Genomic DNA, 17,718 nt, shown 5'->3' on the forward strand with positions numbered 1-17,718 from the left:
TTTTGAAGTTGCTATGCAAAAGGGTCCATTTTTCATTTGGCTTGAAGTATCTTTCACTTGACATGTGGCTTCTCTGAGTAACTTCTATTCATGGCCTTACTTTTGAAAAGTCAGAACTTTCAAAAAAAAAACAAAAACAAAATCCTTTGTATAGGTAGTATATACAGTTAAATATTATTTAAGTATATTGAAGTAATAAAAAAAGTGTATGTATGTAAATTAATCCAGTCAGAATAAGGTTTAAACCAAATTTGCTGTTTGCTTGAGATATCTTTCTCTGTTTCTTTGAGATATATTGCTCATATATCTATATATTTTAATAGAAATTTTGTTACTCATACATTTTATTTAAAAACTTAAGACGATTAAAAGCAAGTCTACAGATCTGAAAATACTTTTCAGAATGCAGAATACATTGTCAGTTGTTTCTGACAATACAATTAACAAAGTACATCAGAGGGTACCATTGAAATCTCTACTTATACCCTGGGTTTGTTCTCCACTGCTCCATATGGGACCACCGTTTCCTCAGTCACTTTCAGATAAAGCCTGGGAACTTTCCACCTAGTTTTTCTCCATTTTTCCCCCCATTGACTCACCTGCAAGCCATAAACATTTAAGAAAAGGCTTTGCAACTCTAAGAAAGACAAGTTAGATCGCAAAGAGAAGACTATTTTTAAAATGGTCAGATTTGAATAATTTAGCTCCTTTTCCTACCCTCCCTCTGGCTATCATTGTCCTGTGCCCTTATTAAGCACTGTTTTTGGGTAAATGTACACTTTTGATGCTTTATGCCCACAGAGTGGTTTTCTTTTTTTTTCTATTTCTAAAACTTCTATGATTTTCAGGAGATCTTTCATTGAGCATCTTTTAAATTGGTCTTATCTCCCCTATTATTAAAGTCTGTATTTAAATTTTTTTATAGCAATTCTATCTTTGATATGTGGTATTTAATCCCGATTCCAATATTCTATCGTCAGACTACGTGGGTCATTTTCTTAACGTATGCCCAAACCAAGGCTATAAATCCAAAGGTACAACATTAGTAGAAGTGTAATTCTGTTCTCACTCATCCCACACACATAGTACAGATATAAAGTAAGTATTGGAGATTTATATAGGAGTTCTATCATTTTTAGTTAGTTTTGAACGGCTAGGAGGGAGAGTAGAGAAGGGAAATGATTTTCCACCATTTAACTCTAAGCTTAGTGGTAAAAGCATTTTAATGTCAAGAGCAGAAACTGTCTTGGCATTTGTATAAGTTATGTAAAGAGCATAATTATAATTTTTTATATTGATAAACATATACTTTGAAGAACTATACTTTTATAGCTTGATAAACAAGTAGTTTACAATGAAGTATGAATGCAAATGCAGAAAATGTGCAGATTTACAACTTACTTTCATAAATGATACCTAACATGACCCATGAAGCCATATAATTGAGGTGCAGAAGTTGCTCAAGAACAAAGTTATTCTCTTTTTCATCTCGAATACTCAGAATATGTGATTTTTGATCTGTTAAAAGAAAAATAGTCAACAATTTTAAAAATTACTTACCTAGAACACTTTGTTTTGTTTGACAGATTTAGAAACTTTTATTTCCCAGCTTAATATATTCCCAAACTTAAACAATAACAGAAAATAAGAAAAGCATGTCAATTAAAACCATCTCATTGTACTAAAATAAATAGGTTAATTAAAAAATTTTTAAACATTTTGATGTTAAATTTGGTCTTATAGAAAAGTGATAAACTTGTAGCTGAGTAGAGACTTTAAAACATTGATTCACTTCACTTTTTCCCACTTAAAGCTTATTTTGAGTTGCTACAAATCCACCTATATTAATGATGCATTGTCAAAGACTATAATCATTAAAACCTCTTGGATGGGCTATAAGACAGATCTTCCTTTTCCTTAGAGATCACTCTTATCTTAGGGTTAAAAAAGTTTGGTATTTCCCAAAGTGTGTTCCTCAGGAAATTAACAGGAGTTCCTCAGAAAAAGACTACAAAAACAAAAACTTTGCAAATATTGGTTAAACTAATTAAACAAAGTTAAACTTAGTTTATTTATGCCAATATTTCTTAAAGTATAGGCTAACGTACATGTGATGTAGCCTTTTCCTAAGGATCCTTTTTGTAGAACATCTGGTGTTCTACACAGCACACTTTGGGGAATAACAGTTGGATACTTTCCAAAGAAACTTCCCACAAAGTGCAGAGGCCTTAGATCCTCAGTGGATCTTATATGAAATATCTGAAGCGTCTTGAGAACTGAAAGTGTGAAATATGTACCTCTTTTAATCAGAGCTGCTTCTTTGTGGCGTTTCTACGCTTTCGACCACTCACACTCACTAATTTTCACTTTGTCCACAGCCTAGCTTGATTTAACATCCAGTTCTCCGCTTTCTAGTGTCATTTCTTTTGCTTTCAAAGCACAACCCATTTTGTTTATACATGTAAAGACAGACTAGTTGTCTAATGGATGGCTAAAAGGTAACTCCTTTTTTAACTAAACAAAAATTTTAATATTTTGTCATTGGTAACGTAGAAATTAGGAGATGAACATTTTTGAGATCTAGTTACTAGTGATAATTAGAAATATTTATAACATACTCAGGTGAGATTTTTTTAAATGAGCATAGTGTAATATATAATGACCACATAAAATACTTACTCAGTTTCTGGCACCTAGAATGAACATCATCTTGTGTTGTTGCCACAAATATATTCTTTGCTATCATGAAATTGTAGCAATAGTTTTGAAATGGTATCCATGGAGTATTTAAAACAGGAGATGGACATTGAACACTGGTAACTGGTTTGACCTCTCTTTCAGTCTCATCTAGAAAAAGAATTAGTGATATGAATATTAATTTCAGATATAAATGCAAAATCCTGTTAGTAGTAATTAGACTTGATTTGTAGGAAATATTCAGGAAGCCAAGAAATAATAGCCTGGTGATGCTTGTCCTGTTTATACTCAAGTATAATGTGACCTCTTAACTGGCTTTCTATAGGAAGAAATTATTTATCACAGTAATTTTCTTTCTCCTGCTGTGGAGTGATTGGAAGAATGTAAAAAATGAAGTGCTATTAGGTTAAATACAGTTTCTGTCTTTCTTCATCCCCAAACTTCAAACACCAGCGGCCACCTCAGAGAAACTATACAAACATGTTAGTAATAGGTATCTAACTATAACTTTGAGAATTCATCTTCAAGTTTCTGGTTACTTATATCTTTTCTAATTTTAAAGGAACATTTTAATGAAGTATTTGATGTTCTAAATAAGTTATTGTTTTAACCAAAATAAACAGAAATAGTTGAAAATTTGACATCTAGAAAACCTGATTACGGCTTTTTTTTTCCATTTTGTGAAAAGGCCATACATTCAAGAAGATGCAACTATAGATATGCTCTACTCAAAGCCAATCAAGCCGCTTTGGTATGTAGTAGAGACATTCAGTGTCTCTCCCTGCTCACAACTACTCTTCATCTGTGAAGTAGCATCTTCTTTATACCCCAAACTCACAAATGTGGACCCTGGCAGTTGTAAAACCTCTTTCTTCTGTCTGAGCTAGAGATTGCATTCCTGACTCAAGCTGAGTCCTTCAGATTCTCTCTAAGAAAATGAAAAACGGAATTCAGAGACAGTCAATTCATCTCCAGTTATGGTTATAATTGAAAGCTTCAGAGCTGTGATGTTTCACCATGAGCAGACAGAAGCAGAAAGTATATAAAGAGAAGAGTGTAGATAATAGAGAGAAACAGAAAAGCTAGACAGAAGACAGGACCTCTGGGGTCCTGCTTCCCATTCAGTTTCTGATTCTCATTCTGCATGAGGCTTAGCTCTATCCCCATTTTTGAGGATCTAAACCTCCTTTTTTTGGCTTAGCTAGCTTGAGCTGGTTGCTGTTACTTACAACCAAATGAAGCTTAACAATGAATCATAGAAGAAAATTTAGTTGTTGATGATAAGAATTATAAAAGAATTCCCATAAATATAAGTTTTCTATAAGAATATAAAAGCAAAATAAATGCAAAATGAGGCTAACGGGGACTTGAAACTAAAACGTCAATTACCAGTGTCAGCTGACAAAGATAAGACATGTCTAAAATAACAAATTAATGACAAAGTATTTAATATATTAATTTGACTTGAATACAAATTTTCACAACAAATTTTTATGTAAAAAGGACACGATTATAATTTCTTTACGATTTCTGAACTAGATTTTACGAAACCACTCCCCCAAAATTCCACTACTCATGACTGATCATAAATCAAGAATTAAAATATTTAAATTTAGCATACTTCCTGGATAGTAGCAAATAGCACCCGGTTGATAAGAATCGCAATCAGATGTTTTCCAGAATCCATCAATGTCTAATAATACACAGTCCTCAAGTTGTGCATTATTTTCAGTCCAGCGAGTAAATTGAAGATGTTTCCCATCTGACCAACCGAAGTTGAGTTCATCCTGCAAGGAGCAGAAATACATTTCAAGAGGCAAAACTTCACATTACCCCATTTGTATTACTTTTATCTTATATTTAACACACACTTATATAGCCCTTACCATGTGCCAGGCACTGTTCTAAGTGCCTTAGAAATATTAACTTTTTTAATCCTCACAACCATTGTATCCATTTTAGAGATGAGGAAACTGAAGGCATGTAACACGTGCAAAGTCACGTAAAATACAAATCGCAGTGCTTGGATTCTACTCCAGGTCATCAGGCCCTAGTGTTCATTGTCTGAAATATCATGCTATGCTGCCTCACACATAATTGGTACCATTGGTTGTTAGAAATCAGAAAGCCAAAATGAAGTGAGGACCACTGATGAAGTGAGAGACAACATGTAATCATGGAAAGAACATGGGCTTCAGAGCTAAGCATACCTAGTTTTGAATTCTGGTTCGGTCACTTATTTTTGATTGTAAGTTTACCTCGCCAAGTTTCTATCCCATCATCTATTAAACGAATGTGACACTTAACATCATGGCTGGAATCAATGGGATAAAGCGTAAAACACATAACTCATTGACTAGCTGGCACACACACAAAAAGCTACATAAATGTTAGCTCCCTTCCTCTTAGCCCCTCAGACCTGTGGATCTCATACCACTGTTTACACGCTCGTCTTTGGGGAGGAGCTTCCTTATTCACAATATTCTATTGTGCACTCAAAGTCTGTGAACATCTATCCTAATATCCTGCCAAGTGCCTGACCACTCAACTATCTTGAGAGGCTTTACAGAGTAGGTACAGGAGTCTAGAAGGTGAACTGTGGGGTCCAGCCCTGTCTGAGCTTCCCCATGGTGCTGCCAGAGCACCGGGCCTTACACAATGGCCCAAGGAGCTAAGCTTTTCTGGGGCTCCAGCCAATTTTGCATCACTGGTTTATTTGGTATATTGGGCAAAGGCCACACACAATCTCCTTAATAGCAAACATGGTCAAGCGTCAATACTACCAATGTTGCATTCTGACCTGTTCTCCACCAGAGTTCCATTTGTAACTTTTGTGGCCAGCTAATCGCCAGGCAAAGTGGCCCCAAATGTGGCCCTTTGGCCATGTGACATTGCCTGTACTCTGTATTGCCCTGGATTCAGTCCCCTTTGCTGCACTCCCAGGTCCCTGGCGGGCCTTTGGAATTTGCATTCCTCCTAGATAAATCATCCCACACCTTCTATCTCCTTACTGAATCCTAAATCTCTTTATTAAGACAATATGTATCTCTTGACTAAATTTTTGATCTTAATGAAAACCCATTTTTTCCAAGAGAATAATTTCCTTTCAGCACCCACAAGGGAAGGCTGTCTGTTTTTCCATTCCCAGTAGTATCACAGGGCTGTGGGGTAGTAGGTATTTGTATCTCCTTCAGTCATTTCCTTTGAGGTTTATGCCCTTCTTATCATTGCCATCTCCCAGATTCCCTGCCTCTCTCTGACATTCACTGAGGCTCTGGCCCCCTCGCTCTTCCCTGGCATTCACTAAGGACATGCCCCATGTTTTGCTCTGTCCCCTGGTCCCACTACTGATTTAGGGACGTCCATGTCCACGTGGATGACTCACCCGGTTCCCAAGCCTTCTTGACTTCCTCTACTTCTCTGTATTTTCACTTCTATGTACTTGAGTGTCCCACTGCCACAGCCATACTCTAGACTTTTTATATAACCCAGAACTGCTGCTCTGCAGACATTGTAGATATGCCTTAGTTCAGGCCAACATTATGTCCTGCATGAATTTTTTTCTACAAGAAACTCTAACTGGTCTCCTATTTCTAGATTGCTTGCTACCTCCCCCACTTCCTGCCCAGTATAATTTTTCTTAAGTAAAAATCTGGTACTGTTGTTATTGTGTTTAAAAATCCTTCAATACCTTTGCATTGCTTTCAACACAAAGTTTTATTTATTTATATCCTGTCAGGTTCGAAAGATTTAAGGCAGCTTATGAAGACACATAATAAACAGCTACATAGAAAAATACAGGTGAAGATTGAAAAATAGGATAAGAACCAAGACCCGACTCATTAAGTGGGGGAAAAAAGCTACAAAACAGTATGATCCCAATTGTCTTAAAAATAAATATGTGTACATAGAAAAATAACTTGAGGATATATACCCATTGATTAAGCCAAATTTATCACTAGGTACTGCGATCACAGGTGATTTAAATATTTTTCTTTTAATCTACTATAACTTTTAAAATTTTCTACAGTGATGATATTCTTTTGTTTCAAAGGTGTACTGGGCTTGACTAGGAAATATAATAACTTATTACCACCCTCACAAGAGACACAGTGATGGTTTTACATGATACCAAACACCAAAAAGAAAGTAAGGAAAAGCAATGTTATGAAGAAACTGATACTGTGAGATCTGGGGAAGCAGATTAAGCTGATGACCTGGCTTGACCTGGGGGTACATTTTAAAATATCCAGAGTCTTGGAGAAACTATTCTTCAAGCAATTTCTAAATACTGCTTCTTTTAATTGAGGTTCTGGTAACCGCTGGTGGTAACGAATCCAAAGTTTGTCAAAGATAATGTTTACTTCTTAGTCTATTCTCCAGTTTAGCCCTGAGTTGGTGTTATGACTAAATTGTCTTCCATCACATTTTCTCCATACAGCCCTAAAACCATCTTTGTACATTCAGGGTTATCCTAAGGTATACATAACTTAGGTTTGCTTCAGAATGCAATGGACTCCTCTCTCCTACTCTGCCAATTACCCTCTCTCTGAGATTTGATTAGGAATATTAGTCTAGGTGACATTTATCTAACTTGGGCATGCAGCTGCAAGGGGCAAAGGTCACATCACAATCTTTGTAAATGGCACCCCCTACGTCGTGCATAAGGTATGCAGCCTATGCACCGGTCCTGTATCTTACCCTTCAGCACATCTCAGTGGGCAGAGTATTGAAGTATTACATAGGAGGTCTAGAAAAGAGGCAAAAATGGCCTATAATGTTGAGAGGAATACTATAGCTTTATTTATTTATTTATTTAAAAACCTATTAATTATAGCTAAAAGTGTACATAGCATAAATATTCCCATTTGTGCTACATGTAGGTAGTTTAGTGTTGGGAACTAATAAGAGACCAGCATTCCTTGCAGGGCTCTAAAATAAATGAAAAATACCTAAGACATTTCTCCAAGAGCTTGAGATGTGGCAAAACATTATTCTAATCCCTTCTTAGAGTGATGTAATTTCACTCTGTGGATTCTGAAAGGGATGAAAAGAACTCTTCAACACCAGCCACAGTGCTTCTACCCACACAACCCCATTTGCTGTTTTAATTCTTCCCTTCATTGGTTGAGGAGACATGGCCACTCCTGATTCCAGTTCAGTCTTTCAGTGGAATAAATAAAAAGAATTGCTCAGCTATAGATGTCCACTACACTTTCTTCTTAATTTACACAAGAAAGCATCAGATCTTTCAGCACTGGAAAGACCACTGCCGCTAAAAATGAGGTAATTCACATGATTCATTCCCTGGAGTAAAATTTTATGATTTCCGGTTTCTTTTAGTCTTCTGTGAGAAATGGGATAAAATCTCAATAAAAAATGTTACATTCCATCACTCCGTCCTGGCAGCTGGGACTGAACACTTACGTCTTGACTGGAGAGTCCGATCCATAAGGAAGCGTTGTGAAGGACCGCCTGCACAGTTAGGTACGCCTGCTGGTAAGGGTCTGTGATGCTCACCAGACGCATGTTATGTTTCTCACACTCCCTGAGAGCATCGGACCAGGTCAGAGTCTTCAAGATTATTTTGTACAGATTATTGAGATGCTTTACAGTTTCTGAGGTATTCTTCAGGGTTGGTCTGCCTCCAATTTCTGTGCATAAAAGAAAAAAAATCTCACAAAATCCACCCGCTCTGTAAGTCATTGGATATTTTTTCAAAATTTTCCTGCAAATAATGTACTTTAGATATTACTTATCTAGTCATTTATTTTAGATTTTGGGTAGAAGAACTATATCTTCCTTTATGCCTTCGGTAAAATGTATGAGCTACAACATTTGCTTTCTAAAATCAGAAGAAAATTCTGTTTTAGTTCATTTAATTTAGGAAGAAGAAAAGCTATAAATAAAAGTAGCCTGCAATAAGATTTCAGGTTGGTGTCAAATACTTCCTTGGTTTGAACTGCTTCAACAAGCGAAGGTGTTAGGTGTTTCGTTACAAAGTTTTCATCTGGGAGAGCTCCCACGAGAAAACTCACAAAACCATCCACGAGAGATATTTAAATTATTCCTTTACAGTACTTTTCTGAATAAGGCAGTTAACAAAAGGTATGAGACAAACAAGCAAAGATTAATTTAGCGAAATGTTTTCAGAAGTACATGGATTATCTACTTGAGGTTCTCATCACATAACAAGGTTTGTTTTTTGTTGTTTTGTTTTTTTAAATCACTTGTTAAAAACTTATTGTGATCAATGAAAATAAGTTAATACCTCTTAAAGTATCTTTTTGAAACTATGGATGATTCCTGTTTTTAAGTACACATTTTAGTTTTATTTGGATTATAGGAAGTCATAGACAGTGATCCATTTATAGTGTTTCACATTCTTGTTTTAGTGCTAAAGATAACGTGAATGTTTATACTGAACTCAATTTAAAACATGAAGCTTTTTCTCCTCCTTTTCCCATGATAGAAAATAAAGTCTGAAAAAATGCTAGAGTAGAAAGGAGAATAAAATTCAACCACAACTTATCATCATTAGGCAACTCTTATTAACAAATTCTGTCTGATACTTAATTTTGATATTTAATTAAATATGGCAACGGTACTTGAAAAAAACCTCATTCCATTTGAGATAATCTGACTCACTGAGCCAATATGAATGTAATCATGCTGAAATTTTATGGAAGCTATATGATTACAAATTAATATTAATTCATTTATAAGATTTTTGTGAAAAAGTACTGTACATAGCTAATAGTTAATAAAATATCATAGTTATCTAGATAATAATCTATACCTGAATATTTCTGACAGAGAGACAGAGTATGGCGTTCACTGCAAGAAGTGAAATTCCACGTTCCAGTAAAAGGTGACTTCCGGTGGTTGAGCATTAGAGCACAGTGGTAGCGGGACTCTTCATCAAAAATCTAAACAAAAAGGCAAATAGGCACAGGCAGTCATGAAACAAATAGGCTGAAGATCTTAGCAAGAGAACTTTACATTCCAAATTGGATTTTTTTCTCCTATAAAAAATTCCATTAAGAAGCTGACTATGAAATCCCTAAGAAAATGCTGATAAACTTCCAAAGCCTGAGAAAAGGGCAATTAACTTTAGAAATTATAAAATAAAATAGTGGTAATATTGAGAAACATATCTTCAAAACAGATAAAGAAAAAGTTAGAAATGACACAAGACAGAATTACACTAATGTTTAACACTCTGCTATTATTCCTGATTAGCAAAAAAGTAGTGATTATTAACTCAACTTATTAGATGTTTATAAACTTTTTATAATGACAAATTGTGTATCACACAATAGAGAATTCACCTTGAAGCACTGATCCTATACTGGTCACTACAAAAGTTCCATAAATATAAGTATTTATCTAGATTCCATTCTGTGATCACAAATCAATAATAATAGACGTAAAAATTTATTCAAAGTATACTGTCCTTATACTTTTCTGTCTGTTTGAAACATAATACATTTAGAAAAATAAGAAAAGCTTATCCCAGGAGATACAGATTAAAAAAGCAATAACAATTACACACATGCTGCTCAATAAGCATTAAACCAAAAAATAAATGCAGGAAAGAATAATATGAGCAATATTATAAGGGATATGAGTAAAACTTTATGTGGAAGCAAATGTGTATTATTATAAATGTATTCTGTATTTTAAAGGAAAGATGAACTAAGATTAGAAAATCATAAAAAATATAACTCCAAGAAAAACAGGATAGAAAAATGTAGTAGTACTGGTAAACATATCTCAAGTAATAGTAGTAGAGGGTGGAGAAGAGGTAGGAAAAAACCAAAAACATATATCAGTTTTTGTAAACATCTAACTAAGAGAAAGGAATTTCTCTAAATAAGAGAATCTGCAAAATAAAATATATGGATTTAAAAAGATGATAGCATATATAACTTTAATATATTTGAAAATCTTAATGAAATAGACAACTTTCTTGAAAAATGAAAATTAGCATAATTGTTATAAGGAGAGTAGAAACACCAAAATGTACCAGGAACTTTAGAGAAAATTGAAAATTAATAATAAATAGCTCATTTTAAAAACTACGTGTCACATACTGTGCTAAAAGCTTTAAATGAATTCTTATGTAATCCTCACATTATAGTGCACTTTCGATAGTATCAGATAAAACATTGTAGACAAAAAATTGGGGCTTAATAAAAGTTAGGTGAACTTCCAAAGGCATACTAAATGGAGTTCAAACCCAGACAATTTGACTCTAGAATTAGGACGTCAACTACCATACTAAATCCCTTTATTATTAAAGAATGATCTCTGAAAAGGATCCTAACGTCACATGGATTTGTAGGTAGTTCCTTCAAACTTTCAGGGAAAGATAATTCCCCAGGCTGAGTACTAATTTTAAAACATAAAGGCAGAAAGCTAGATCAGTTCATCTTATAAAGCTCACATGATTAGAAAAAATATCTGACAATATGGCATAAAAAGATTAACTCTATGAACAGAGATGAAAACATTCCCAAATAAAATTCTAACAAATCTAACTCAGTAGAATAGTAAAATCATAATCCATTCGGAGCAACTAGATTTTATGACAAGAGGATAAAGATGGTTTAATATAACATCTATTAATGTATTATACTACATGTCAATAGGCCTAATGGAAAAAATTATATGACAATTTCAATAGATGCTGGAAACAGGTTTTAGAAAACCCGGTACTTATTCCTGAATAAAAATTCTAGTTATAGGATGACATATCTTAAAGAGTCAACATCATATACATATAACAATGAAAGATTGCACACAGTTCCATTAAGTCTTGATCATGCCTAGGATAGTGTTTATTACTCCTAGTATTTAACATGGTTCTAGAAGTCCTCCATATGTAATGAAGCATGGGCTGTTATTTGCAAATTATGAATGTCTAATTAGGAAACCTAAGAAAATCTATTGAAAAACTGAGAAGTAATAAGAGCTTTTAGCAAGATGCATGCCTATGAAACAAATATATATAAATCCCCAAACAGTAGCTTTCCTATATATATCAGTAAGAAAATCAAGATATAACTGTTAAATTTTCTATAATAGCTAAGGATTATTTTGATATTTACTTTGTCCATAATCACATATGATTCAGAGTTCCCTTAGCCACCAACACCAATCTTGAGCAAAGTTACATTGCACCAGGAACATTAGTTGATTATTATCTAGGACGTATTTTTGGAATTTGACTTTAAAGTTAATTTCTTAGTCTTTGTCCTTGGTGCTAAAGGTGGTGTGTATCCAGCAAATAGGGAAGACAGAAGCAGTTTCATGGTATATGATAACTATTGTTAATACAATACCTTCTTCCCTTCTATAGCTTCTTTACATTTAGCTCTTAGGGAAAAATGATCAATAATCTCCATTTTTGTACTTTTTACCTCAGGAGACTGAGGCTGACAGCTCCAAATCACAAAATGTTAAGTAAAGCATTTATAATCCGCTTCTATTTGCAATTCATACTTGGTTGTTTTACATGGTTGTGAAATAAGTGCCATGGATCTGATGCTATTGTGAAAAAGCAGGGCATAGACGGTACATGCAGGCCCGCAAAGTTCCAGTTGTTCTTCTTGTGACAGCTTTATTGAGATATAACTCATTATGAAATAATGCACCCATTTAAAGCACACACTCCATAGGTTTTAGTATATTCAGAGTTGTGCAATCATTACCCCCAATCAATCTTAGAACATTTTCAACATCCCAAAAAGAAACCCCATACCCTTTCACCATCATCCCCAATCCTTTCAGTCTCCTTAGTCTCTGGCAATCACTAATCTACTTTCTATCTTTATAGATTTACCTATCCTGGACGTTTCATATAAATGGACTCACAAAATAGTCTCTTGTTGTTAAACCAATAATTTATGGAAGACTCGAGGATTTCACAGGGCTACATAGATTGATTCAAAAAAACTTACATTTGTTGGTATTCGTAGCCTCCGACCAACCAATAATGGGTGAAAGTTACTGTATGTCAGCTCTCTGTTATCTATCCATTTGTTTATCCTTTCATAGGCTGTCCAGCGCAAACCAATCCATAAAGTAGCTTCCATATCCAGAAGCAAGACTGTAATAAAATCTGAAAGAGATTTTTTTAAAAAGCATTTGACTTATTCAGATTAAAAATATACTAAAAATGTCAATGAATACCTATTACTTATCCAACTACCAAGATAGTCCTTTACCTACTCTGTAAAAAAAGTAGTTTAATTGGATTTTTAAAACATGTTAATTCTCCTTAGCCTCCCAAAACTAACTTGGCCCCAGATCAGAATAAAACAGGTTTCCAAAACAATTCTGCTACCTTGTTCTCTCTGGTTCATCACTGTAGGAAGAGTGCCACCATAGGTGTGACAAGTATCGCTTGCTTCAGAAAATGTGACAGACTTGGGTTTGATCTTTAGAAAACACTGCAAACAAAGAACATATATGAAGCACAAAATTCAAGACATGAGAAAGACATGAGAAAGCTCACATAGGAAATAAATGCCTCATTTTTTTTAGAGGGCTGCTAATTTTTGGTCTGTGAGACATGGAAATATACAAAGTAGTACCATAAGAATGCAGATGTTTACTCTCAATTTATACAACTGAAGAGTGGTTTTCAAACCAATTTTTTAAATCTCCCATTTATTGAGTACTTCCTCTGTGCTGAACAGTTTGCATATTATCTCATATAACTCTCACAACAGATGGGGAAACTGAGGCATAGGGAAGTTAAGTAACTTTACCCAAAAGTGAAATAGCCATACAATGGTATGGTCAGCACTGGTACTCTGTTATACCTGATTTCAAAGTCTGTACTCTTAATTATCACCTCCTTATAGATTTGAAAAACCCCACATTTTAAAAGAAATCATCCCTATTCCTCTGTTCCTTAGCAGACTACTTTAATTCGAATTTACATCAACTGTGTAAATTAATTTAGTCCCAGTACCTTGGGGGGAAAAAAAAGATTCTCCTAATTTTAGAAAGTCAAAATATACCCCTAATATTTTAACTTTCTAACAGATGATTTCAGCTCTCAAACACATCTCTTTTTCTTTTCGATGTTATGATCATGTTAGCGTGGAGTAGTACGTTCCAAATTGTGTTTCTTGAAACATTCTACAAAATGTTTCTATTTTAGCCTCCCTACAGACTGGAGTGGCCAGCGAGATATAAGTCATTGGGAGGTTTCTATAAGACTCTAGAGAAAACACCCTGAACTTGAGTTTGAAAGCCTTAGTTTAAGGATGGTAGAGCCGAAAGACAAAAGGAGCTTGGTTTTGAAGACTTCACAGAGCTTACATATCAACCCCAGCCTACTTACCTTCAAACTCCTTTTATGTAATAAAATAAAGGTTTTAACATACCGTAGCAATCTCTCTTTTTAGCACCTAAATACATATATACCAATATGGATTATGCATCTCAAAGAAGCAAATATGGAATGTAGCATTTCCCAAACCTATTTAATCATAAATACCACTTGGGAGGCAAGATCAATGATTAACATTTGGTATGTGTAGTTCCCAAAAAGTAGTTTGGGAAACGCTGGTATAATTCTATTGGTAGATGCTGCTTGGGTGTGTTCTTTAAAGGGGAAGATTTATCAGCCAGCAATTTAGTCAGTTTCCTAAATGCTATAGAGATTGTCCTGACTATTCATTATCTTATTATCCATTGACAGATAAACTTCAGCAAGCATTAACAGTAACAGAATAGGAACAGTGTTTTGAAAGACCTGTAGGCATGACTAACTTGAGAGTTAGCTAACTTGGTTCCTGGCAATGTAGAAGATCAAGTGAGATGTTTGAAATATGCCGAGGCTGTCTTATTGAAATTATGTGATGGGTTGCCATTCTGCAACAGGCCATACAGCCATGACAAAAGCAATCATTTGCACAGTGTAGCAATTCTCTTTTTACCTTATTCAGAAAAGGAATCCAATCCCCAGAGCATTGTATTTTAGCTGCAGAATCTGGACTATATTTCTCCAATGAAGATACATTATATTTTTCACAGATGAAGGGCAACCTGGTGCTACAGTCTGCTGGCTTATTTAAATCTGAGACATGAAAAGCAGGATTAGTGTGGTGAGAATTTTCTATTCAGCACATTTTAAAAACAATCCAGTAATAAAGAAAGTCTCTTTAAATCAATCTTCCCCAAATGGTTAAATATATATTCCTTTTCTTCTCTAGCCATTTTTGTTTTCTATTTCTATTCATATAGCATACCAATATTGCCTATAAAAATGCACACATTTGGTGTAACGACCACAGTTACCACAGTTCCTGATGGCAGGAAATAGAGTTGAAGAAGGCTAACGAGGGGGCAAAGGAACTAAATTATATTTTAGAACTGCTGCCTATTTATCTTTGCAAATTTGTCTATGTGCTTATTAGTTATGAATATGGTAACTTGATTTTTAAGTAATTGTTTTAGGATACAGGAAGTCAAAATATTCACAGTGAAAATACCTTTATTTGCATTTGGAATTTGAGTTATGCTCATTAGTTGTAAATGAAGCTGTCAAACATATAATCAAAAAGAAAGCAAGATTAAGCTAGTAATTGAACCTGAATTTCACATATTATATAATCAACATTAAAGGATTTGGGAATTAATTTTACCCCTAAGCCAAGTCTTGGCAGAAATATACAAGCATTCTTCTCCGAATGTTAAAGGAAAGTGATGCCATGGATGTCGTGAGCTGAAAGAAAATGAGAGATTTGATTACTCAGAATGTAGTTACATGTTTCATCCTGTTTTTTACTGTAATTTTACTTCTAAATTTAATGTTATACCATTATTTTATACCACTTTATTCCTGATGCTAATATGCAAAAGGACTTGGTTTCTCTAGCCTAGGAAGTTTATGGATTCATGTTCAAAACTAATTATAAATAGTAATCCATTTAGTAAAAGGAAATTTGATATTGCTTCTTTCAAATGATAACTTTACAAAGCATCAATGAGATCACATACTGCATAAAGTGATGGTCAATTATGTGCTGCTGGTCAGTTCTCACCCACCACTTCTGTTCTTCACCAGATATCTGAAAAACAGACCAAACATTCATCCTTACATGTGCTGAGTTTTATAGAAGAGTTGTGATTTAAATACCCTGTCTCCCCATAACCACAAACCATGAAACTTTCCAGACATTCCATTACTTTGGTCTCTAAATTACACAAATTACCAGGTTCTTTCACCAAAAAAGCAGTTTGAAAATTCTTTTTTTTCTTCACAGGCCCTATTTCATATGCAGAAAATACGGTAGCTATAATTATGCACATTCATTAGCTGGACATACAGTGTCCCATTGCAATTTTTGTAGATTTTAGCAAGATTTTTGAAGTATTTTTCATGGAATAAATGTAAAAACAAGAAAAATATTTAAAAAGATGTCCTTTTGAATTACATTTGCTATTTTGTTTTTGATGGCCTTTAGTCCGACAAAGGATGTTAAAGTAGCCAGAGAGCTGTGATTGCTAGCACAATACAGGACAGCCTCTTCGTAGTTTAAATGAGGATCAGCAACAAACCAATATTCACTCCCTTCTATTACAACCGCAGGTCCATGAATTCCAGCACGCTCTAAAAGAGAAGAACATCAGAGTTATGTCTGTGCAAACCAAACTGCAACCTCTAAGCATCGATTACTGTTCCAAACTATTTATAAATAGTAATCCATTTAGATCACGGGCTCTCTTTGGCCCGAGCAGTGCTGCCTGAAACGAACCCGGGATTCCTGAGCCATGAGTGACTCTGTCACCCAGTGACAGAGAAAGACAATCCAGCCTCATAATCTTATCCCACATCAGCCAACCACCTTCCCTGCCTGGAGATACCTCATCTCACAGACGATGTGATAGAGAACAGCGGGCACTTAGGCCTGGGCTTAAATAATTAAGTAAACACATTATTGAAAAAGTAAAAGCAGCATTGGCTACATTTCAATTTTCTTAACTCACCTGGATTGTACCAGTCTGGTGTTTTGAGAGTACGACCTGTATAAGGAAGAAAGCAAGTGGCTTAAGTTTCGTATCCAATTACAGATCGTGGCTATAAGCGCCTTTAATCTAACTCAAGAGGACTTGCAGTATTGCTGAGTTTTGTCCATTTCTGGCCAAACCCTTTCCTTTCATGTTATGATTGCTTCAGATTGATTTTTGTGGGGCCATGATATAGCTGTTTTAGTGGCAACCGAATAGGCAGATCTGTTAAATATTCATAAAATATTAATAGCAGGTATTCTGCCTTACAGAAGGAAAGCCACAAAGGAAGACAAGATGGATAAATATAGCTAATTAAGTACTAATAAGTAAATGAATATACCTTTAAACACCATAATTATAGACTAAAATCCTCTCTTAGGTACTTTTGGCTCAGCATGCTCAATGTTCACTTACCTTTTGGAATCTGGCACACCCATTCAAGTTTTGTATCACAAGCAAAAGGCCTTAAATACACGACTTCTCTGTCAAAGAAATACCATCTTCTTCGCCATGGCTTCTCCATGACCTAAAGGAGGAAGAGGATTGCACAATATTTTGAAGTTGATGCACTAAACTGTACGCCCTATGGTTTTTAACTCTATTTTAGCTCTAGCACCTAAGATGTTTGTTTAATGAATGAATGAAGTGTTGGAACAGTAACAGCCTAAGCAGGAGCCTTCAAAGGGTCTGGTACAGGGAATATATCATAAGGTCATGTTTATGTCCAAAATGCAAATTATTGTGGGTTTTTTTTTTTTGTTTTCTGTTTTTGTTGATATGAAATTGTAGAATCTTACACCTTCAAATTTGGGAAAGATCATGTTAGAAAAGAATATTTGGTTCAATGGTTTCCCAACACCTGGCTGTATTAAAGCAGATCTGTGACAAGTGACATAAAAGTCTGGCCTTAGGCGCCTGGGCTCCTTCTCTGACGTTGCTCTGTATCCTTAGGATGTTACCCTCCTCCACATGGTCCAAGATAGCATA

The 17,718-nt window shown here is 34.8% G+C and overlaps 1 protein-coding gene across 3 annotated transcripts in view; it reads right to left on the reverse strand.

The window, feature by feature from the left end:
- The window catches only part of LOC308499240 (CD302 antigen-like), a 112,475-nt gene that overhangs the window by 55,120 nt on the left and 39,637 nt on the right, over positions 1-17,718 (reverse strand). For all 3 annotated transcript variants that reach the window (XM_081052297.1, XM_081052294.1, XM_081052295.1), the window contains 13 exons: positions 17,146-17,257; positions 16,708-16,743; positions 16,155-16,330; positions 15,718-15,788; positions 15,363-15,442; positions 14,655-14,794; positions 13,049-13,154; positions 12,663-12,823; positions 9,497-9,626; positions 8,125-8,351; positions 4,319-4,484; positions 2,680-2,847; positions 1,402-1,518 (listed from right to left, as the gene is read on the reverse strand). In XM_081052297.1, coding sequence (XP_080908423.1) covers positions 1,402-1,518; positions 2,680-2,847; positions 4,319-4,484; positions 8,125-8,351; positions 9,497-9,626; positions 12,663-12,823; positions 13,049-13,154; positions 14,655-14,794; positions 15,363-15,442; positions 15,718-15,788; positions 16,155-16,330; positions 16,708-16,743; positions 17,146-17,257 — 1,690 coding nt within the window. The remainder of the gene's footprint in view (positions 1-1,401; positions 1,519-2,679; positions 2,848-4,318; positions 4,485-8,124; positions 8,352-9,496; positions 9,627-12,662; positions 12,824-13,048; positions 13,155-14,654; positions 14,795-15,362; positions 15,443-15,717; positions 15,789-16,154; positions 16,331-16,707; positions 16,744-17,145; positions 17,258-17,718) is intronic.

The sequence above is a fragment of the Rhinolophus hipposideros genome, assembly GCF_964194185.1.
Source record: "Rhinolophus hipposideros genome assembly, chromosome: 6".
NCBI classification, from domain to species: domain Eukaryota; kingdom Metazoa; phylum Chordata; class Mammalia; order Chiroptera; family Rhinolophidae; genus Rhinolophus; species Rhinolophus hipposideros.